This window comes from Aotus nancymaae, unplaced genomic scaffold (assembly GCF_030222135.1).
Source record: "Aotus nancymaae isolate 86718 unplaced genomic scaffold, 86718_ANA_hifiasm-v0.15.2.pri h1tg000040l, whole genome shotgun sequence".
Taxonomy (NCBI): Eukaryota; Metazoa; Chordata; class Mammalia; order Primates; family Aotidae; genus Aotus; species Aotus nancymaae.
Genome location: NW_026988454.1, coordinates 95,707,288 through 95,731,645, shown reverse-complemented (window position 1 = coordinate 95,731,645; position 24,358 = coordinate 95,707,288). Strand labels below are relative to the sequence as shown.

The window sequence follows — 24,358 nt, the reverse complement described above, 5'->3', positions numbered from 1 at the left end:
CCCTTGGTCCTTTAACAGAACTGGTAGAATCATTCCAAAGGAGCCTTTAAAGAATTATTGCCAGAGTTGAGACTACTGTAGAGTAGTGCAGGCCAGGTGTGGTGGCTCACACCTATAATCTCAACACTTGGGGAGGCCGAGGCTAGAGAATTGCTTGAGGCCAGGAGTTTGATACCAGCCTGAGCAACATAGCAAGACCCCACCTCTACAAAAAATAAAAATTAGCTGGGTATAGTGGCACATGCCTGTAGTCCCAACTGCTGGGAAGACTGAGGCAGGTGAATCGCTTGAGCACAGAAGATTGAGGCTTCAGTGAGCTGCAGTTGTGTCACTTCACTCCAGCCTGGGTGACAAACTGAGACCTTATGTCTTAAAAAAAAAATAGTGTAGTGTAGTGCAAGTACAGCTATTATTATAAAAGGAAAAAGGGCATATTGTAAAAGCTGAGTGTCTTTCCTTCAGTCTAAATGTAATATAAATATCATGCTATCAAAAAATCATAATTTAATCTACATGTTATAAAAATCCACTGTGACTGAAATTACTAGGGCCACATTTCATATGTTTACATTTCTTGTATGAACAACTCTCAAATATTACCAAATTTTCCATGTGTTTTAGAATAACATTAGTGGACAGATAGGTATTTTTTCTTTATCTTTCCAAGATTTAAGTGTAACATTTTGTATTATTAACTCTGTATCCTGTTTCTGTTTTTTGTTTAGGGTTGTAGTTTCATCATTGCAGACTCCTTCCTACATCATGCCTATCGTTTTCATTATACACTTTGTGCCACTTTGCTGCTAGCCTTCAAGGGATTGCACAGCTACTTCATTACGGTAACAGAAGAGATTCCCTCTTGTCAGAAACTAGAACTGGGTATGTTAAAAGTAGCCAGATCTATCCTACAGTTCAAATCATTCTCTTCATTCTTATATTGCTAGCTATCAGCTTTGCCATAGTTTTTCTATACTAAAACTATAGTGTTTGTGTGCTTCACTTTACTTCCCTCTCAATTACATCTTTATCACTTTTTGCAATTTAAAAATGTTTTTCAGAATATTAAAAAATATCTTCTTGGTGCTAAATTTGAAATTAGTATTAAAAAACATGTCAATAGGCCGGGCGCGGTGGCTCACGCCTGTAATCATAGCACTTTGGGAGGCCGAGGCAGGTGGATCATGAGGTCAAGAGATCGAGACCATCCTGGCCAACATGGTGGTCTACCAAAAATACAAAAATTAGCTGGGTGTGATGGCGTGCTCCTGTAGTCCCAGCTACTTAGGAGGCTGAGGCAGGAGAATCGCTTCAACCCGGGAGGTAGAGGCTGCAGTGAGCCAAGGTTGTGCCATTGCACTTCAGCCTGGGCAACAAGAGTGAAACTCTGTCTCAAAAAAAAAAAAAAAGTCAATATACTGTTTCTCTTAAAATATAACCCAAAACATGCTAGAAAGCAAATGTAATTATCTGCAGATTCATAGGGAGGTAAATTAAATCTATACTTCCAAATATTTTAGTCTAATCAGATTATAGGTACTTTAGGGCATTTTTTGTATACATTTGATTTATAATAGTTATCTCAGATCTCTATTCTTTTTATATTGTTTTAGGGAAAAATTACATTATTTAGTATTTTAACATTTTAAAAATTACTTAAATTGTTTTAAAAAACCAAGCTTCAGGTTTCATTCAAAAATAATATCTGTATATATTTGTAGTACATAATAAAAAGTCATATCACCTTGATTTTTTATACCATTTGTAGTTTGCAAAATGCTTTTATATACATCATTTCACAGAAGATAAATTATTGGTATTGACAAAATAAGTTCTTATTCATACTTTCTATGTCAGTTTTATAAGCTTTTATTTTCAAATGTTGGCTAATAGCTTATAAAAATACATTTTAATTTCTTCAGAATATATTATTTTTATAATTATGTATTGAATAAATCATAAATTGTCTTTTAAAATTTACTTAATCAGTATTCTTTTCTTTATTCCTTTGTTCCTCAAAGATCTTGGTCTTTTAATAAGATTAGTGCACTCCCTAAAGTAGTCACTGTCACTGAACATAGTTCTTGAGTTTGAGACTAATTAGACTACTAAAAAAATTATGTTGGATTACAGAAGAATTGCAAGAAAGTGTAAGAATTTCTACCCCACTTAAATTCAGCTGTGAGAAAATGCTGGCTATTGTGCCACTGTCAGCACCTACTTCAGTGGATTTAATTAATTTCATTATTCAGTCAGTTCAGTTCACACTTTCTTGACTAGACATAGATATCACTAAATTGACTGTTTAGAGTTCTTCATTCAGTAATCCTAATGGTTTCATAGATACACAAGCAGTTGGAAAATGCATTTATTCTTTTTTGACCATGTGTTCATTCTCAAAAATCGTAGTGTAATCTTCTGATCATTATTCTCTGAAATAGTCTCTATTTTTCTTGCTACTTTATGTTCTTAGAATTCCTGTTTCCCTTAGGAAAATTCTATAGAATGCTACTACCTCAAATGTAAATTTTTTAAAGTTTTCTCTTTTGAAAATGAAAGAATCTTTTATAGAATAGAGCTAATTTAGGCTATCCCTTATCCTCAATTAATGAAAAAATTACATTTCAAATATCTTAAATTTGGTGGTCTTGAAATCAAAAACGTTTTATAGAATTGTATTACAAATTTTAGTTAGGTTTAATGACCAGACCACAAAACTATTAAACTACCATATTAATGAAGGACAATATCATGTGCCTGAAAAATAGTTATGAAAAGTAGTGATATAAAGCTTAAAATTCATGTGTAATGTCATTTCTACAAAAAGTAAGTGTGTTAATAGTTTTAATATGGAATGCTACAGTAGATTCAAGGAGACATTATCTTATGCTCAAGAGTGCACATTTGGGACCATTTCTGTCACTTACTTGCTTTAGGCCTGCAAACACCAAGTGGTTTCCATTCATAAGGTAAGGAGATTGAAGGGAATCAGATGTGATACATGTGTCAGGAAGCAAAGGTGACATTATCCAAAAGACAAGTGGGTAAAGGATCTCTAGGAATAATACTTCTTAACAGTGTACTTCCCTTGGACTTCTAATGAGCACCTCCTGTGTCAGTTACTGTGCTAGGTCCTGAGGAAAGGATAGGTCTCTGCCTTTGAAGAACTTTGACTTCTCTTCCCACAGCAACAGTAGTAAGAAATCAGCTCAGCATTGGTATGGGGAGGAGAAACTCACCCAGCAAGATGGGGCTTCTTGGGGTTTTAATACATGAGATGAGTTTATAAATACCTGTATAAGGAAGATGTCCATCTGCATATAATATTAGATTTAACATATAATAGTTACAAATGAAAAACACGTGAACCATATTTTAACTTAGAAAAAAAAATCCTCTCTAAAAGGAAGTATGTTTATTGGTAAAATTTATAATTAGTAATTAAATAAAAACATTTCTCTTTTTAAAGGCAAATATTTATTTCAAATAGCTTACACCAGCAGTCCCCAACATTTTGGCACAAGGAACTCGTTTCGTGGAAGACAATTTTTGCATAGATGGGGGAAGGGATGGTTTCAGGATGAAACTATTCCACCTCAGATCATGAAGCATTAGTCTCATAAGGAGCATACAGCCTAGATCCCTCACATGCACAGTTTACAATAGGGTTCATGCTCCCATGAGAATCTAATGCCGCTGCTGATCTCACAGGAGACAGAGCTCAGGAAGTGGTGGTTGCTTGTCCACTGCTCACCTCCTGCTGTGCAGTCCAGTTTTTAACAGGTTATGGACAAGTACCAGTCCACAGCGGGGGGAGGGGTTAGGGACCCCTGGCTTAGACAGTGTTAGCAATTATTAATTTATTATTCTAGCTTTGGCATGATCATGTATTAATAAGATTTTCTATATTTTTCTCTGGTGAGGATGGCTTTTATGTCATGTATATAACTTTGGGCTTACAGATGTAATATAGAAAGTATCATAATAAAAGTGTTCTTATATTTAATTTCAGAAGTTAATTACTAAATGAATGTCAACTTTATTCCAAATTACTTGCTTAAAATATTTTAGCAGAAAATAAAATTCTAAAGTAAACCAAGACTTCAGTTTTAAATAAGCATATGATAGAAATAAAATCTTTACACATGAATTTACTCAAAATATATTTCTTGAATGAATGAATGAAATAGCACAATACAGTTTTCATTGTTACTTGAAAAAATATAGGCATCAACATAGAGCTTAACAGTTCCTAGGGATTTTTAAAATCAAGATTCATCTTCAATAAATATTGGTGATATATTGTGGTGGTCTTAAACTTCGTGGTTTATATTTTCTTTTTTATTGTGAATTTTATTATTGAATGCATCTTGTAAGAAAACATCTAAAAATGCTATTAACTAGTAAAAATAAAAATATTTATTACATATTCTAAACTATCACTGCCTTTTATTTTTATTCTAGCAAAATAAAATTGTGAATACTAATATATTTCTATAACGTACCATTGACCAAACGTCACTATATTCACCAGTTTTAATAAGTGGATACAGAGTAGTTCTTGATTAAAGAATATTTTCTTCTATTATTTACCATTTTTATTGAGTTTTCAAATACACATAAATTTAAACTTCCTAAACTCTACCATGCTTTGAAAACTTTTCTAAAATATGTTCCCTCTTTCAAAATAATTCCTTGAGTTCTTCTTTTCCACTTTTTTGCCTTTTTCTTTTCTCCTAGATGAATGATGTACATTTTCTGATGACATATAATTAAATATTGGTTTGGTACAAGAGCTCTTAATAAACATGAGAATCAGGAGTTCTGGAATTAGGTTTGGGCAAGTCACATAGCCTATCAGAATCCCAATATCTACACTTGTAACCGCAGGGAGTTAACTCTGAGATCCCTGCCAACTCAAAATTCTGAGTCTAATAAATTAAAACATGAAGATAATATTGGATTATGAAATGTTGAGTGGCACATACATTTAAATTTTTAAAAATGAAAGTAATATATACTTGAATGTACATCATTTGTAATTTTATAAGCTAATTAACTAACTGCACTATCAGATCAACACTAAAAGTCTATTGTTAACAAGTTGGAAAATTCTAGTAAGTTTTGTTGTAAAAGGAGTATAGTAACTAGTGCTGTGTGCAATCCTTATAACTAGCCAAGGCCAACATGCAGCTCCTATATGAGCGTCTTCTCAGAAGAAAACAGCCACGAACACAGAAAGACAACCATCTAGGTACGTTTACAAATAGCTTAAGTAAATGATCCCTTTTAATAAATTAATTAGTATGAAATTTTGCTTTAAATTAGCATCAGATTTCATAAATATGTATTTAATAATATGGTATGTTTCCACCATTCTGAAGAACTTATCTTTAAAATCAATTTGGTTTGTAGATAAATTTTTTCCTAATTAATTTGTAATATTGAAGTTTTTACTTAAAACTGAAAATGGTAAATGCAAAACTCTCAGGCTTTTTTCGTATGTTTTTTAGAGTTTCCATGAAGGGTACTTTTTCAAAACCGTGATTATTACTACAATTTATTGGTTTAATGACATTGCCTTAAATTTGCTCAGTTATTTTATATTTGGCTAGGCCTACTGATAATGAAATATGATTTTAAAACTAAACCAGGCTGGTGCAGTGGCTCAAGTCTCTAATCCCAGCTCTATAGGAGGCTGAGGTGGGCGGATCACCTGAGGTGAGGAGTTTGAGACTACCTGACCAACATGGTGAAACCCTGTCCCTATTAAAAATACAAAATTAGCCAGGTGTGGTGGCGCATGCTTGTAATCCCAGCTATTCGGGAGGCTGAGGCAGGAGAATTGCTTAAACCCAGGAGGCAGAGGTTGCAGTGAGTCAAGACTATACCATTGCACTCCAGCCTGGGCAACAAGAGCGAAACTCCATCTCAAAAAAAAAAAACTAAACTGAGTTTTCTGGACTGCAGAAATAGAGAAGAGATGGGAGGCTAAAACAGGAGAACTGCTTGAACCTGGAAGGCAAAGCTTGCAATGAGCTGAGATCGTGCCACTGCACTGCACCTGGGCAACAGAGTAAAACTGTCTCAAAAAAAAAAAAAAAAAAAAAGGGAATAGAGAAGAGAAATTTCATCTCAGGATCTGGGTTGTGTTTTTTTTGTTTTGTTTTGTTTTTTGTCAATTTGCATTTATTATTTGTTATTCTACATTTAAAAAGCAAAATAACATCAAATCACCACTATCTGGATATGTTATACATGGTAAAGAAAATGTTCTGATCTCATTATTTATTATATATTTTCATATATATGTTAGACTTTTCTTGAATAGCAATAATACTTTATTTTCTATAAGTATATTAAAATTTTTACTTTGTATTTAATAAACCATCACAACTACTTTAAAAAAATTATGAAAAGCTGTAGGAATCAAAAAGTGATATAAAATCAGTATTTATTTCTCAATTTTCAGAGATATGAACTGAAGGAAGTTAAAAAGCCAAAATCTTTCTCAATATTTCTCAGGTGAAAACTAACTCAGAAATGTTTGAGTTGTGTTAATTTTCACTAAGACTTTTAAGAGAAACTGATTATACTGTCAGGAAAGAAAAGAGTTGAAAATGTATTATCATTCTTTCTGGAATGTAGGATTATATTGTCATATAAAGTTACTGTAAAATTAAAGAATTCATAGTATGAAATTGTGGCCATTTATGGTATTTTAGCATTTTTTAGCAATGAAAATATAATTTAAACTATTTTATTGCCAGCCTATCAGTTTACATGTGAGCATTCTAAAGAATTTTACAGAATGCAGTTTAATGTAATAAGATCTATTAAAAAAAAAGGGGGCCAGATCTTGATTGGCTAAAAAAGTACTTGATTTAAAACTAAAACATAGTGAAGTTAGTTAACACTTTTATTGAGATATCTTTTATCCTTAAACCTAGCAATATATTGTTGTTGTTTGAGCTGTGTTGTAAATATTTGTTGAATGAATGGATAGATTTAGAAACAGATATTAGATACATGTACCCTTTGACCTAGCATTCCCACTTTTGTTCACCTGTATCATAGAAATAGCATATTAGCTAGTATGTAAAGATATAGCTACAAGCATGATTATTGCAGTGTTGTTCTTAGTGGCAAAACAGTGTAAACAAAGATCAATGCCCATTATTTGGGCAAAGAGTGGCATACGAAAGAAATCATGTTGCACCCACATCAAGGAATATTGTGCACCCACATCAAGGAATAAGCATCTTAAAAAATGCTTTCGAGCTAAGTACCAGAATACTGTAAGTAATGCTGAGAGAAAAAGGCAGGATGCAAAAAGTATGCGTATATAAATACAATACTATTTTTATAAAACAGTGATTCTAAAACTCATATGTTTATGTCTGTCATATTTGAAAAATATGGAAGGATATGTTCTAAACTGTAACCTTGGATTAGTAATAGGAGCCAAGCTCCCCCCAAAGATATATGATCTTAATCACATTTATACATTTCTATAAAATTGTATAAATGGATATACAGCATACCCTTGAACAACATAGAAATTGGGGCACTGACCCCTATATAGTTAAAAATGCACCTGTAACTTTTGACTCCCCCAAAACTTACCAACCTATGGCCTACTATTCACTGGAAGCCTTACCGATAACATAAACAGTTAACACATAAAAAGACTAGTATCTACATATGTTTTATGCAATCATGACATATTCAACTTTCTTAATTTTTTCAGTATTTCTAGGTTACATAGTTTGCAAGTTTTGTATTCTTTCCAAAATATTTATTGAAAAATATTTGTGTATAAGTACACCTGCATAGTTCAAACCCATGTTGCTCAGGGGTCTATTATATGTCACTTTAAAAAGAAAAAAATAATTAAAATTGGATTTTAAACTCCCTTAAAAACTTAAGTGAATTTGAAATCATTTTCAGTTCTAAGATTTTGAAGTTAAATTATGCTTTTAAACATTCTGCAAGATGTCGTTTGCATCAGAGTACCTCTTACTAGCTATAATGCAAACATACCCATTTATGCAATTAGGTTGTTCTATGTAAACATAGAAAAATGTGTCAAAACTCTCAAAACCTTATTTTCAAATTTTTAAAAATCAGATATAGAATATGTAATTCCTAAGACTAATCTTACTGATTTTTTTCTGTTACAGGATAAGTAGTGTGAAAACAGATGTTGGCCTATGGGAGTGATGGTTTTAATGCAGTCTATTGCTGGTTTTTTAGTTTTGGAAAACCTAGTATTAGAAGCCACGGGTTTATCTGACAGTGAAATAATTTGTGACATCTTAGCAAATTTCTTTAACAAATTGGCCAAATTAGTGATCTATTTTTTGATACATATCAATATCTAAATACAATTTTACTTGTATATTTTGTGAGTTATGAAATATAAGTGTTCCAGTGATTTTTTAGTTAACAACAGAGTATTTGTTGTTCACGTTATGTTACTGGGAGGGGTGCAGGGTCCTCAGTTCTTGTTGAAAGAAGAATTCAGCCAAGAGACATGTAGCAAGGCTTAAGTAGCAGAGTTTAGTTAAAGATACACTCTGAAAGATGAAGCAGAGCAGGCTTCTGGAGAGAGTGAGCCAGCAGCAGCTAGTGCTGGGGGACTCTATGAAGAATCTTACATGATTATTCATGAAAGGACATGAGGAGGTGTCATTTGCAATCATATTTTAGGCAGTCCCCCTTAGGCATACAAGCTTTGTAGTTGTACATGCTAGTACGCATGTTGTTTGTTTCGTTAGCATTCAAAATCTCCACTTAGGGGTGTGTTTTTTACTATTATAATGAGCCAAAAGCTACTCTAGAGTGAGTTATTAGAGTAGTGCACATGCTTCAGGGTCACAGGAGCCCAACCACAATGCCAGGTATAGCCAGTATAGCCATTGTCCTTTTTGCTGTCAGTGGGCAGCATCTCCAGGACTTATTTTCTCCGGGGCTTCTGTGCCTGCTCATATCTGGCTGTCTCCCTACTCTAACAGTTATACTATGGTTGTGTTTTACCACATAATTGTGATTGTTTATTTTAACAAATTTAAATATTTACTATTTTTGTCATGTAGTAAACATTCAGTCTGTCTTACAAATTAGCTAGCTGATGAGTGAATTCAGGGATGTTATAGAATGTGTTCTTGCCTTTGTGCGAGAAGGATTAATTAAACTCTTTCACAAAAAGATTATGGGAATTTTGTATGATTGTAACTATGCTGTTACAGTTCTTTTAAAATACCTGTTTGATTTCTACTTAAAAAGTAAATGTAAAGATGTTTCAGACCTTAGTGTAATTACTCCCCACCAAAAATAAGTAAATAATAAATCTTTATATTTTGTTAGCTTCTGTTTTTTGTGGTAAATATTACCATTTTAATTGTAAACCTGTGCACCCCTTTATAGATGCTTATAGCATACATTAAGTAAATCAGGATTGTGTGGCAAATATCTGCCTCGGTTTAAGAATATTTTATAGAAAAATAAATTTATTAATTAGGAACTAACTTTCTATTAAAGGATCTTGACGTTCTTTTTCATTAAATAGTCTATACCTCAGGTGTGTTTTAAATGTTTCAGTTATAAAAATTAATTTTACTTAAGCATTTTAGTAATAGCTTTTGTAAAAAGCAAGAAAGCAAGGCATATGTATATATAACACAAAATACTAAACTGTACCGAAAATTATAAAATATGAAATACAGTAAAATCTAATTATATATTTGGTCTTTTCTGTGACACAATTGTGCAAGTTGCTTTATGTATATAGTTAATTTTTTCTTGGCAGTGTTAACTCATGAAAATAAAAAATACTATTTATCAGAATGTAGAATTTAATAATCACATTACCTATGTAATTAATGTTTATGAAAATACATTACCTTGAAATTTAATTCATTGAATATAGTTCAGACATTTCTTAATTTTCATTTTTTATGGGAATTTAATTTATTTACATAAACTAAGTATCTGACATTGAAATATTTCCTCTACTCTTTACCCCTTCCAGAGGAAATGGATGTAGAAGCTCGACTTACTGAACTATGTGAAGCAGTTAAGGTACTTGGATTTTTTAAATTCACATCATCAAGTTGTTTGAGTGGTTTCTGTTTCTATTATAAATATTTTGTTTATGAAAACTTAATTAAATTATGTATAGTTCCTAAAATATAAAGATAAAATAATTGATCATGGTAGAACCACAGCTTAGTTGATCAAAATTCATTTGGCTTCAGCATGAAGTTAACTTATCTTTTAAAAAGTAGACTATTCTTTATATAAACAAAATAGCAAAGACAGTTAACTGATCAAAGTGTACATTTTTTTCTGTTTACTCAAAGAATTTCTGGACACATTTTTTTAAAACATCACTTAAACTTGTACAAGTTTATAAAATGATACTGTTTAAAAATGAAAATTTGTTTTATTTCAGTAGATCAATTCGCATCTCAGACCATTTTTTCAGTTCACTTTTGCAATGAAATTGAACAGATTTGCCTTTTTTTCTGAAAAACTAAATGCTTTAACTATTTAAATGTATGTTTTGCTATGTGTTCACTCTTGTTCAGCTACATTAAAGGAAGAAATAAGAGGTGTGAATCAAACAAAAATATGTATTTGGTTTAGATATACTTTTGGATATAGATTTGAATGAGGACTAGACCCATTCAGAAAGGTATTCTCAAAAAATTATACATATGCAGGATACATAAGCTTTGTATACTGTCCTAGAGGTTTTCTGTGCAGTTCAAATAAGATAAATATTTTCTTTAAAAAAGTCACTAATGAATCCCAGCACTTTGGAAGGCTGAGGTGGGCAGATCACAAGGTCAGGAGACCTGAGATGGTGAAACCCATCTCTACTAAAAATAAAAAAATTAGCTGGACGTGGTGGCACACACCTGTAGTCCTAGCTACTCGGGAGGTTGAGGCAGGAGAATTACTTGAACCCAGGAGGTGGAGATTGCAGTGAGTATATGATAAAATATCAGGAGCATCAGGGTTTATAAATATTGTGGTAAAATTAATGTTATGCCATGCTACAGCAGCAATTCTAAGTGCACTATAGAGTTAAGTGTCTAAAGAAGTTAGGAAGAAAAAAATTACATATATATGTAAATATAAACAATCTGATCTTGGGATATTAAATTACTCCCTTAGACAATTTTTAAAAAGATAAGTTTTTTAAAGACCAATAAAAAACTTAAAGGACAAAATAAGACATTGATGATTTGAAATTTCTTTGTAACAAAATATAATCTTTGTAACAAAATATACTATAATTTGAAAGCAAAGGATAGACTGGAAGAAAATATTGGTAATATTTAAAACAGGCTAATGGTCAGTGCTTATATAACATGCTCTCATGTATCAATTTTAAAACAACACCCTTGTAAAAAAAAAAAATACAGTAAGGCAATGTACAAATAAAAAATTCTTAGCAGAATAATTTAGCTACTGAAGTGATACTCATTCTTACTCGAAACCAGGGGAATGCAGATTCTCCACAGTTTATTTTTTTGCCTGGGAAATTTGCAAGCATTAAAGTGACTACTGATCTTCATTTTTTGTAAGAGTGTAGTGAAACTAGTATCTGCATACCCTGTTGGTGATAGTATAAATTGGTACAATATTTTAACATTAATGCATCGATCTATTTTAAAATATTTATTTAATGCACAGTTATTAAATTCATACAGCAGTTTTTATTTAATAATTTGTTCCACAAAAATACTCATAAATGTGCACAAATATAAGGAATTACATTATTAATTATTATCAATTCCCATGTAACCATTTAAAAGCATTAGGCAAATCTGTATGAAATTGTCAGGATTATTTAATTCAGAAAATATTTATCAATCCAGGATGCTAGATACTGTTTTCATGCTGAAAAGTTTTCAAGATATATTAATTGAAAAAAATAAAGAAAAATATTAATAATATGATTTCATGTAGTATGTTAAAAAGCTGTTTGTATATTTGATTGTGTTTATGTGATTACATATAAAATATTTAAAAGGATATATATATTCTAAACTTTAAACAGTAATATGGAAAAAAAGTGGCATGGAGAATAAGGTTTGTAAAGGGGAATTTTTATTCTTTATATGCATCTATATTAAATGTTTAAAAATAATACATATCTATCCATGTGTTGCTAATAAATTTTTTAGGTATACAAATTTAAATTTTAGTGTGTAAATGGATGTCATAACTTTAACATCAACAACCTATAACATATTATAATACTTCTTGAGACATGGTGAGATACAGATTTCTTATACCTTGTATACTTTTTCAGGGATTAGTTTGAATGTATCCAAAGCCATAAAAAGTATCTCTTCTTAGTGTATACGAAAAGCTAAACAGAGGTTCATATGAAGAGTCATAATATTGTAAAAATGTTGACTTAAATAAATACCTAATGGTAGAATGGTAAAACAAATTATGGGATATTTGTAATCTAAGATATACAGCCTTAAAAATGATGTTTTTGACAAGTGTTTGATGAAGTTGGAAAATGTTCATACTGTATTATATTCAGTGAACATTACATGAAACTATGTATTATTTTAGCTTTTGCTTTATGTATATAATTGAAAAAACTTGAAGCCTGTGCTCTAAAATGAACTTTTTTCATCTTTTTTTGCTTTCCCGTATTTTCTAAGTATATTCAAGTAAAGCACTATTTTGCAATCAAACGAGATCAGTGAATGTTATGGGGAAATATATTTATAAGATAATGTGATTTAAAAAAACCGCAAATGTAGCCAGGCACAGTGGCACACACCTGTAGTCCCACCTACTAAGGACCCTGAGGCGGGAGGACTACTTGAGCCAAGGAGTTGAGGCTGTATTCATACTTTTGAATAGCCACTGCACTCCATCCTGGGCCGTGTAATGAGACCCTGTCTCAATTTTAAAAGAAAAAAAAGAAAAATACACAAATGTAAAGTCTTATTCCTACATTTATGTATATACAAGATCTTGCCAAACTGAATTTTAATTTCCTTTTTAATATAAAAAATTATTTTATTATTTATTTTGGTGTTTATTACAAGAGATTTATGTAAATCAGAGAAACAATTTATCTATACTTCAAGGATGCTTTTCCAACAATGAAAGTACTAAAGTTATCTCTTTCAGTACCATAGTATCATGATCCCTAGGGAATAAAATTAATAATTATTAGGTATCTAAATAACCTTGCTCTCAGGAAAAATAAAAAGAGAGTTGTGTACTTTGTTTGTTTGTTTGTTTGTTTGTTTGTTTGTTTGCCTGGGCTAAAGCCCAGAAAATTGTTTCTACTTTTGTATGGTCTATGCTAAGTAAAGTGTTTCATACTTTATACAATGGTATTTAATTACTCTTAAAAGCTTATCCAACTCTTATTTTTCTAAACTCCATTAAAACCATCCTTAGGGATAATAATTCTGCAAGGTTCAGCTTATGTCAGCTTATATTTTAAAGTCTACATTCTTAAAAGAAACTTGAAAAACTCATTAGCTTCATTTCTGCTCCATTTATAAAACCATCTCCTAGGAAAAAACACAGCAGGAAATTCATCATATGTTGATGAATCTTTATTCATTATATCTTGATTCTATTAGTTTCCATTCCAGCTTTTGGTATTTATAAACCTTTTCCATAAATCATGGGACTCTTTTTCATAAAAATGTAAACATTTTTCATAAATTCCTTAAACATGTCAATGTTTTTTATAAACTGAACGTTTTTTTCTTATCTGAAGTCTATAACTTCTCATTCACTCATTTATTCACTCAGTAAATATTTATTGATTTACTACCATGTACCAGTAACTAGAGTCACAAAAGTGAATAGGACATGATTATAGTTCCTTTCCTTCTTACTGATTTTGTTTAATTTTTTTGTGTTTTCTCTGAGTTAGGCAAGATAAGTGAAAGGGTGATTTGAGTGGAGGAAGAAAAGCCTGCTAAATTGCAGACTTTAAAAAGAAATAAAAATAAACAGAGAGTAGCAGTATCATATGCGATAAGCAGCCTTTGGGGATACACACATAGTAACATATATATGTATTTTATACATGTATGTATATATATTATACATATATATTACAAAAATACAAATATGTATATGTTTATATACATATATAAATGTATAAAATGTTTATATGTATAATGTTTATAAACATATATTTATAATATGTCATATATTTACATGTTCAGTGTGTATATATATTATGTACCTTATAATATTGAGTATTTAATATCATAAATATAGCTTTTAAGTATTTAATGTTAAAATATATTTAATATATTTAATGTAATATATTCAATATATATTAAAATATATTTTATAATTTTACAATATGTTAAAATAGATGTGATATATAAATATGTATTTATAAAATAAATATAGAAAATATATTTTAACATATATTTAAGTATATTTAATATGCTTTTAACATATTAATGTATTTAATACTATAAATACTTATAATCTAAGTTATACAGCCTTAAAAGTAATGTTTTTAGGGCCAGGCGCGGTGGCTCATGCCTGTAATCCCAGCACTTTGGGAGGCCGAGGCGGGTGGATCACGAGGTCAAGAGATCGAGACCATCCTACTCAACATGATGAAACCTCATCTCTACTAAAAATACAAAAAAATTAGCTGGGCATGGTGGCGCATGTCTGTAATCCCAGCTACTCAGGAGGCTGAGGCAGGAGAATTGCCTGAACCCAAGAGGCGGAGGTTGCGGTGAGCCGAGATCGCGCCATTGCACTCCAGCCTGGGTAACAAGAGCGAAACTCCGTCTCAAAAAAAAAAAAGTAATGTTTTTAACAAGTGTTTAATATATAAATACTTAAATATGTGTAAAAATAGATTTTATATATTTAACATATATTTTATATCTTTATCATATTTAATATATTTATTAAAATATTTAGTACATGTTTTCAATTTTTTTAAGAAAGGGAGGGTGGAGATATAATTAATGCTGTTGTGGATAATGAATCTGGGACTCAAGACAGAGATGTGATTCTGAGATGTAGATTTAGTAGTTGTTGATTGGTGTACAGATGGTAATTTAAACTATGGCAGTGACTTTCATCATCACTTCCTCCCTTCTTTAGAATAGGAAAATGAAGTCAGCATCCATCTGTATTTAAGGTAGATTTGCCAGTGTTAGTAGTAATTGGAAGACGAATTTTTGCAGCAAGCTATTATCTGCTTGAAAACTGACTGCAGCCTCAGTGGATTAAAGAAAGTCGTGTCGTTATAACAAAAATAGTTGTCCCAAAGAGGAGCAATCATTCTGATTTGTAGTCTTTTATTATTTGTTTAAAAATTCTTGTTTTGTCAATTTAGGAAAGCTAATTGTGTTTTAGAAGATTCTGCATGTTGTAGTACATTTTGGTACTGTTACAATCAGTTTAGATGAGCATTTAAATAAATGAGGTAATTTAATATATCGAATATACTATTAGAGCAGTAATAATATTTTATATTATTTTATGTATTTTTTATATATACTTTAAGTTCTAGGATACATGTGCAGAATGTGCATGTTTGTTACATAGGCATACACGTGCTATGGTGGTTTGCTGCACTTATGAATCCATCATCTACGTTAGGTATTTCTCCTAATGCTATCCCTCCCTTAGCACCCTACTCCCTAACAGGCCCCAGTATGCGATGCTCCCTCCCTGTGACCATGTGTTCTCATTGTTCAGTTCCCATTTGTGAGTGAGAATATGCAGTGTTTGGTTTCTGTTCCTGTGTTAGTTTGCTGAGAATGATGGTTTCCAGCTTCATCCATGTCCCTGCAAAGGACATGAACTCATCCTTTGTTATAGGTGCATGGTTTTCCATGGTGTATAAGTGCCACATTTTCTTTATCCAGTCTATCATTGATGGGCATTTGGATTTGGTTCCAGGACTTTAGTATTGTGAACAGTGGTGCAGTAACCATACGCGTGCATGTGTCTGTATAGTAGAATGATTTATAATCCTTTGGGTATATACCCAGTAATGGGATTGCGAGGTCAAATGATATTTCTGGTTCTAAACACTTGAGGAATTGCCACACTGTCTTCCACAGTGGTTGAACTAATTTATAATACTACCAACAGTGTAAAAACGTTTCTATTTCTCCACATCCTCTCCAGCATCTGTTGTTTCCTGACTTTTTAATGATCGCCATTCTAACTGGCATGAGATAGTATCTCAATGTGGTTTTGATTTGCATTTCTCTAATGACCAGTGATGAAGAGGTTTTTTTCACATGTTTGTTGGCTGCACAAATGTCTTTCTTTTGAGAAGTGTCTGTTCATATCCCTTGCCCACCTTTGATGGGTTTTTTTTTTTCTTGTAAATTTGTTTTAGTTCTTTGTAGATTCTGGATAATTAGTCCTTTGTCAGATGGATAGATTGCAAAAATTTTCTCCCATTCTGTAGGTTGCCTGTTCCCTCTCATGATAGTTTCTTTTGCTGTGCAGAAGCTCTTTAGTTTAATTAGATCCCATTTGTCAATTTTGGCTTCTGTTGCCATTGCTTTTGGTGTTTTAGTCATGAAGTCTTTGCCCATGCCCATGTCCTGAATGTTAGTTATTGCCTAGATTTTCTTCTAGGGTTTTTATGGTTTTAGGTCTTATGTTTAAGTCTTTTTTTTTTTTTTTTTTGAGACGGAGTCTCACTCTGTTGCCCAGGCTGGAGTGCAGTGGCAAAATCTTGGTTGACTGCAGTCTCTGCCTCCTGGATTCAAATGATTCTTCTGCCTCAGCCTCCCTAGTAGCTGCAACTACAGGTGCGTCCCACTATGCCCGGCATTTTTGTATTTTCAATAGAGACAGTGTTTCACCGTATTATCCAGGCTGTTCTCAAACTCCTGACCTGATGATCTGCCCACCTTGGCCTCCCAAAGTGCTGGGATTACAGGTGTGAGCCCCTGTGCCCTGCTACATTTAAGTCTTTAATCATCTTGGGTTCATTTTTTACAAAAGGTGTAAGGAAGGGATCCAGTTTCAGCTTTCTGTATATGGCTAGCCAGTTTTCTCAGCACAATTTGTTAAATAGGGAATCCTTGCCCCATTGCTTTTTTTTGTCAGGTTTGTCAAAGATCAGATGGTTGTAGATGTGTGGTGTTATTTCTGGGGCCTCTAGTCTATTCCATTGGTCTGTGTATCTGTTTTGGTACCAGTACCATGCTGTTTTTGTTACTGTAGCCTTGTAATATAGTTTGAAGTCAGGTAGCATGATGCCTCCAGCTTTGTTCATTTTACTAAGGATCGTCTTAGCTATGCAGGCTCTTTTTTGGTTCTATATGACATTTAAAGTAGGTTTTTTTCCAATTCTACAGAGAAAGTCAATGGTAGTTTGATGGGGATAGCATTAAATCTATAAATTACTTTGGACAGTATAGCCATTTTCATGATATTGATTCTTGCTATTCATGAGCATGGAATATTTTCCATTTGTTTGTGTGCTCTCTTATTTCCTTGTGTGGTGATTTGTAGTTCTCCTTTAAGAGGTCATTCACATCCCTTGTTAATTGTATTCCTAGGCATTTTGTTCTCTTTGTAGCAATTGTGAATGGGAGTTCACTCATGATTTGGCTCTCAGTTTGTGTTTTATTGGTGTATAGGAATGCTTGTGATTTTTGCTCACTGATTTTGTATCCTGAGACTTTGCTGAAGTTGCTTATCAGCTTAAGGAGATTTTGGGCTAAGACAATGGGGTTTTCTAAATGTACAATTATGTCATCTGGAAACAGAGACAATTTGATTTCCTCTTTTTCTAATTGAATACCCTTTATTTCTTTCTCTTGCCTGATTGCCCCGGCCAGAACTTCCAATGCCTTGTTGAATAGGAGTGGTGAGAGAGGGCGTCCTTGTCTTGTGCCAGTTTTCAAAGGGAGTGCTTTCAGCTTTCACCCATTCAGAATAATATTGGCTGTGGGTTTGTCTTAAATAGCTGTTATTATTTTGAGATACATTCCATCGATACCTAGTTTATTGAGAGTTTTTTAACATGAAGGGATGTTGAATTTTAGCAAAGGCATTTTCTGTATCTATTGAGATTATCATGTGGTTTATGGATTATGTTTATTGATTTGCATGTGTTAAACCAGCCTTGCATTCAAGGGATGAAACCGACCTAATTGTCATGGTTAAGCTTTTTGATGTGCTGCTGGATTTGGTTTGCTAGGATTTTATTGAGGATTTTCGCATTAATGTTCATTAGGGATGTTGGCCTGAAATTTTCTTTTTTTTGTTGTTGTGTCTCTGCCAGGTTTTAGTATCAGGATGATGCTGGCCTATAAAATAAATTAGGGAGGAGTCCGTCTTTTTCTGTTGTTTGGAATAGTTTCAGAAGGAATGGTACTAGCTTCTCTTTGTACCTCTGGTAGAATTAGGCTGTGAACCCATCTGGTCCTGGGCTTTTTTTGGTTGGTAGGCTATTAATTAGTGCCTCAACTTCAGACCTTGTGATTGGTCTATTCAGGGATTCAACTTCTTCCTGGTTTAGCCTTGGGAAGATGTATGTGTCCAGGAATTTATCCATTTTTTTCTAGATTTTATAGTTTATTTGCATATATGTATTTGTTATAGTATTCTCTGATGGTAGCTTGTATTTATTTGGGAATCAGTGGTGATATCTCCTTTATCATTTTTTATTGTATCTATTTCATTCTTCTCTTTTTTTCTTTATTAGTCTGGCTAGCAGTCTATGTATTTTGTTTATCTTTTCAAAAAACCAGTTCCTGGATTCATTGATTTTTTTGAAGGGTTTTTTTGTGTCTCTGTCTCCTTCAGTTCTGCTCTGATCTTAGTTACTTCTTGTCTTCTGCTAGCTTTTGAATTTGTTTGCTCTTGCTTCTCTAGTTCTTTTAATTGTTATGTTAGAGCGTTGATTTGGATCTTTCCCGCTTTCTCCTGTGGCCATTTAGTGGCATAAATTTCCTTCTGAACACTGCTTTAGCTGTGTCCCAGAAATTATGGTCCATTATGTCTTTGTTCTCATTGGTTTCAAACAACTTATTTACTTCTGCCTTAGTTTTGTTATTTACCCCGTAGTCATTCAGGAGGAGGTTGTTCTGCTTCCATGTGGTTGTGTGGTTTTGAGTGAGTTTCTTAATTTTGAGTTCTAATTTGATTGCACTGTGGTGTGAGAGACTGTTTGTTATGATTTCTGTTCTTTTGCATTTTCTGAGGAGTGTTTTACTTCGAATTATATGGTCAGTTTCAGAATAAGTGTGATGTGGTGCTGAGAAGAATGTATATTCTGTTGATTTGAGGTGGAGAGTTCTGTATATGTCTATTAGGTCTGCTTGGTCCAGAGCTAAGTTCAAGTCATGAATATCCTTGTTAATTTTCTATCTTGGTGATCTGTCTAATATTGACAGTAGGGTGTTCAAGTCTCCCACTATAAATTAAAATCTTTGTCAATTTTCTGTCTCATTATCTGTCTAATATTGACAGTAGGGTCTTAAAGTCTCCCACTATAATTGTGTGGGAGTCTAAGTCTCTTTGTAAGTCTCTAAGAACTTGCTTTATGAATCTGGGTGTTCATGTATTGGGTGCATATATATTTAGCATAGTTAGCTCTTCTTGTTGCATTGATCCCTTTACTATCATGTATTGCCCTTGTCTTTTTTGATCTTTGTTGGTTTAAAGTCAGTTTTATCAGAGACTAGGATTGCAACCCCTCCTTTTTTTGCTTTACATTTTCTTAGTGAATCTTCCTCTATCCCTGTATTTTGAGCCTATGTGTGTCTTTGTGCATGAGATGGGTCTCCTGAATACAGCACACCGATGGGTCTAGACTCTTTAACCAGTTTGCCAGTCTGTGTCTCTTAATTGGGGCATTTAGCCCATTACATTTAAGGTTAATATTGTTATGTGTGAATTTAGTCCTGTCATCATGATGCTAGCTGGTTATTTTGCCTGTTAAGTGATGCAGTTTCTTCATAGTGTCATTGGTCTTTACAATATGGTATGTTTTTGCAGTGGCTGGTACAGGTCTTCCCTTTCCATATTCAGTGCTTTCTTCAGGAGCTCTTGCAAGGCAGGCCTGGTGGTGACAAAATCTCTCAGCATTTGCTTGTCTATAAAGGGTTTTATTTCCCCTTCACTTATGAAGTTTAGTTTGGCTGGATATGAAATTCTGGGTTGAAAATTCTTTTCTTTAAGAATGTTGAATATTGGTCCCCAGTCTCTTCTGGCTTGTAGTAGGGTTTCTATACAGAGATTCACTGTTAGTCTGATGGGCTTCTCTTTGTAGGTAACCTGACCTTTCTCTCTGGCTGCCCTTAGCATTTTTTCCTTCATTTCAACCTTGGTGAAACTGAGGATTATGTGTTCTTAGGGTTGCTCTTCCCAAGGAGTATCTTAGTGGTATTCTCTGTATTTTCTTGTTTGATTGTTGACCTGTCTTGCTAGGTTGGGGAAGTTCTGGATAATATCCTGAAGTGTGTTTTCCAACTTGGTTCCATTCTCCCTGTCACTTTCAGATAAACCAGTCAATTGCAGGTTTGGTCTTTTCACATAGTCACACATTTTTTGGAGGCTTTGTTCCTTCCTTTTCATTTTTTTTCTTGTAATCTTGTCTTCACACCTTAGTTCAGTAAGTTGATCTTCAATCTCTGATACCCTTTTTTCCACTTGATCGATTTGGCTATTGATACTCATATATGCTTCACAAAGTTCTTTTGCTGTGTTTTTCAGCTCCATCAGGTCATTTATGTTCCTCTCTAAACTGTTATTCTATTTAGCAGTTCCTGTAACCTTTTATCAAGGTTTATCACTTCCTTGCATTGGGTTAGAACTTGCTCCTTTAGCTCAGAGGATTTTGTTATTTCCCATCTTCTGAAGCCTACTTCTGTCAATTCGTCTATCTCATTTTCTGTCCCGTTTTGTGTCCTTGCTGGAGAGGAGTTGCCTTCATTTGAAGGAGAAGAGGCAATCTGGTTTTTGGAATTTTCAGCATTTTTGCAGTGGTTTTTCCTCATCTTCATGGATTTATGTACCTATAATCTTTGAAGCTGATGGCCTTTGGATGGGGTTTTTGTATGGGAGTCCTTTATGTTGATGTTGATGTTATTACGGTTTGTTAGTTTTTCTTTCACCAGTCAGGCCCCTCTTCTGCAGGTCTGCTGTGGTTCACTGGAGGTCCACTCCAGACCCTGTTTGCCTGGGTATCATCAGTGGAGGCCGCACAACAGCAAAGATTGCTGTCTGCTCCTTCCTCTGGATGCTTCGTCCCGGAGGGGCACCAGCCTGATACCAGCCAGAGCTCTTTTACATGAGGTGTCTGTTGACCGCTGTTGGGAGTTCTCTCCCAGTCAGGAGGCAAGGGGGTCAGAGACTTGAAGAGGCAATCTGTCCTTCAGCAAGCTGGTGCACTGTGCTCAGAGAATCCCGCTTGTCAGGATCAGCTGGTCTCTTCGGAGGCGGCAGGCAGGAACGATTAAATCTGCTGAAACTGTGCCTACAGCTGCCCCTTCCCCCAGGTGCTCTGTCTCAGGGAGATGGGAGTTTATCTGTAATCCCCTGACTGGGGCTGTTACCTTTCCTTCAGAGATGCCCAGCCCAGTGAGGATGAATCTAGAGAAGCAGTGTGGCTGCAGCTACTTTTCCATGCTGTGGTGAGTTCTGCCCAGTCCAAACATTCCAGCCTCCTTAGTGGACTCCCCTCCTGCCACCAAACTTGATCTTCCCCAGTAGGCTTCAGACTGCCATGCTGGCAGTGAGAATTTCAAGCCAGTGATTCCTAGCTTGCTGGGCTCCATCGGAGTGGGACCTACTGAGCAAGACTACCTGGCTCCCTGGCTTGAACCCTTTTTCCAGGGGAGTGAATGGTTCTGTCTTGCTGGGGTTCCAGGCACCACTGGGTTGTGAAAAAAACTCCTGCAGCTAGCTAGCTCAGTGTCTGCCCAAACAGCCCGCAAACAGTTTTGTGCTTGAAACCCAGGGCCCTGGTGGTTTAGGCACACAAAGTAACCTCCTGATCTGCAGATTGCAAAAATTGTGGGAAAAGCGTAGTGATCTGGCCAGGATAGCACAGTTTTTTAGAGCTTATTTTGGCTGGGTAGGGTGGTCCCCCAGCTTCTTGCACTTCCCAGGTGAAGCAGTGCCCCACCCTGCTTCTCCTCACCCTACCGTGGGTTGGACCAACAACCTAACTAGTCCCAGTGTGATAAACTGGGTACCTCAGTTGGAAATGCAGAAATCACCCACCTTCTGCATTGGTCTCGCTGGAAGCTGCAGATTGGAGCATTTTCTATTCGGCCATCTTTGGATCATGTCCTAATAACAGTATTTTATTATGGTTTGTTTACCTGCTTTTCTCTCCTCACTAGACTGTGAACTTCTCATATTAATCTTTGTATCTCTAGAATCCAGGCCATTAGCATTTAAAGTGTGTTCAATAAATAACGAGTGAATTGCTAGAAAAGAAAAATAAGTGTTTGACAACTCTGTAAAAGGATTACTCATAAGTGAAGTAGAACCTAAGAACATAGGAGTGAGAGAAAAGGACTACTTCAGAAAGTATCTGTTTTTTTCTGAGGAGTCATAGATATTTTAATTATTTTTCTTAGCTGATTGGGGGAAAAGAATCTTAAGAATGATTATATTTCAAAAAAATTATAACTCTCATTATTTGAATGCTGTGTTTAAAATTCCCAATATTTTGGTGTTAGAAGCTGATCATTCTCTGTAGAATCCTAATTTGTAATTTTAGTTTACAATTGACATTATTTCAGTTAACAAGACATCTTAGATATTGAAATATTGGTTAAGTTTTTGAAAATTACTTCAGTAAGTATCAGTTAAGTAAAAAAACCATTGTCAATTGATCTTTCTCTCTCTGCCCACATGTGCATGCACATGCAAATGCACATTTCTTTTTTAAACCACAAATTTGCCTTTGTATTAATATTCTCAATCACATTATATTTAAGTATGTTAACATTAAATCTCGGGAAGTAGTGAAATTTTTTTTTTCTTTTCATTTCAGAAAATAGAGAATCCTGATGAACTGGCAGAACTTATAAATATGAATCTTGCACAACTTTGCTCACTTCTGATGGCTTTATGGGGACAGTTTCTGGAAGTTATAACACTACACGAAGAACTAAGAATATTATTAGCACAAGAGCACCATACTTTGAGGGTAAGTTAAAGAAAAGTGATTTCAGAGCATTTTAATGAGTATTATTTACCTTTAGAAATTTTTTGTGAACAAAAAGCCTGATTTTTACCTATATATTGATAAATCAGAGAAGAAACATTTATCATTATGTTGTTTGACTTCCAAAATTAATAATACAGTGGAACAGTACAGTTAAGCATATGACCTATTTCAATCACAATCCCTGTTGCTAAGAAAAACCACCTAAGTTAGTAAAATAGGAAAATATATGCTACATGATGGCCCCTGGAACCTAAGAATAGGAATTAATAGCCAAGCCTCATTAGGGACAGAAATCAGGAACTAGAGAGCTATCTGAAACTTCTATCTCCCTCTTCTCATTTTCCTCCTTTTCCTTCCCTTCTTCTCTCTATTGCTGACCTAATATAGGAAAGTATATTATGAACTTTGCAGGATGGAGGGGGCAGTTTACACATTACACATATATGTTTGCTGTAGACCTAGTATGGACATTATGCAAGAATTTCTATACAATTTTATCGTATAGCATCTCAAGATTTGGACATATTAAATATCTTTCTATCTTGTTTCCTTTTACACTCTGCATGCACTGTAATTTTGCTTTACGTACTGTGAATTCCTCCAAACATTATTTATTTCTTTTTTTAAATTTTCTTAATTATAAAACATAATATATAATCAAAATCAGAAAAGTACATAAAACATGCACATTTTATCAAATAATTAAAAGCAAAACCCTTTCAGTTATCCAGATCAAGAAGTAGAACACTGTCAACACTACAGATGTTCTCTCTGTCTTTTCCAATTATTAAACCCTTCCTAAAACTTAGAAGTAATCAGTATCCTGTCTTTTGTGATGATGAGTTCCTCCTCTTTTAGTTTTATCACTATGTATGCACACTAAATAGTAGAGGTTGTTTCCACCTGTTATTGAATTCTATATAGATGAAATTGTACAATGAGTATTCTTCTGTATCTTGCTTTTTCGTGCAACACATTAGGAGATTAATTCATCTTTTTTTATAGTACCTGTAGATTGTTCATTATCATCGCTGTAATGTATTCAATTCCATTTGAATATACTCACATTTGTTTATCCATTCTACTATTGATAGATACTTGGATTCTTTCTAACTTGTAGCTATTACAAACCAAGCTTCTATGAACATTCTTGTG

The 24,358-nt window shown here is 33.7% G+C and overlaps 1 protein-coding gene across 13 annotated transcripts in view; it reads left to right on the top strand.

Annotated features, from left to right (window-relative positions):
- Positions 1-24,358, top strand: part of FAM135A (family with sequence similarity 135 member A) — a 151,662-nt gene that overhangs the window by 63,607 nt on the left and 63,697 nt on the right. For 7 of the 13 annotated variants that reach the window (XM_012471872.3, XM_012471878.3, XM_012471875.3 and 4 more), the window contains 4 exons: positions 726-879; positions 5,174-5,251; positions 10,031-10,080; positions 23,027-23,182. In XM_012471872.3, coding sequence (XP_012327295.2) covers positions 726-879; positions 5,174-5,251; positions 10,031-10,080; positions 23,027-23,182 — 438 coding nt within the window. Of the gene's footprint in view, positions 1-725; positions 880-5,173; positions 5,252-10,030; positions 10,081-21,604; positions 21,654-23,026; positions 23,183-24,358 lie in introns of those variants that run through there. The other 6 variants (XM_021670250.2, XM_021670249.2, XM_012471879.3 and 3 more) reach the window with 2 other exon arrangements.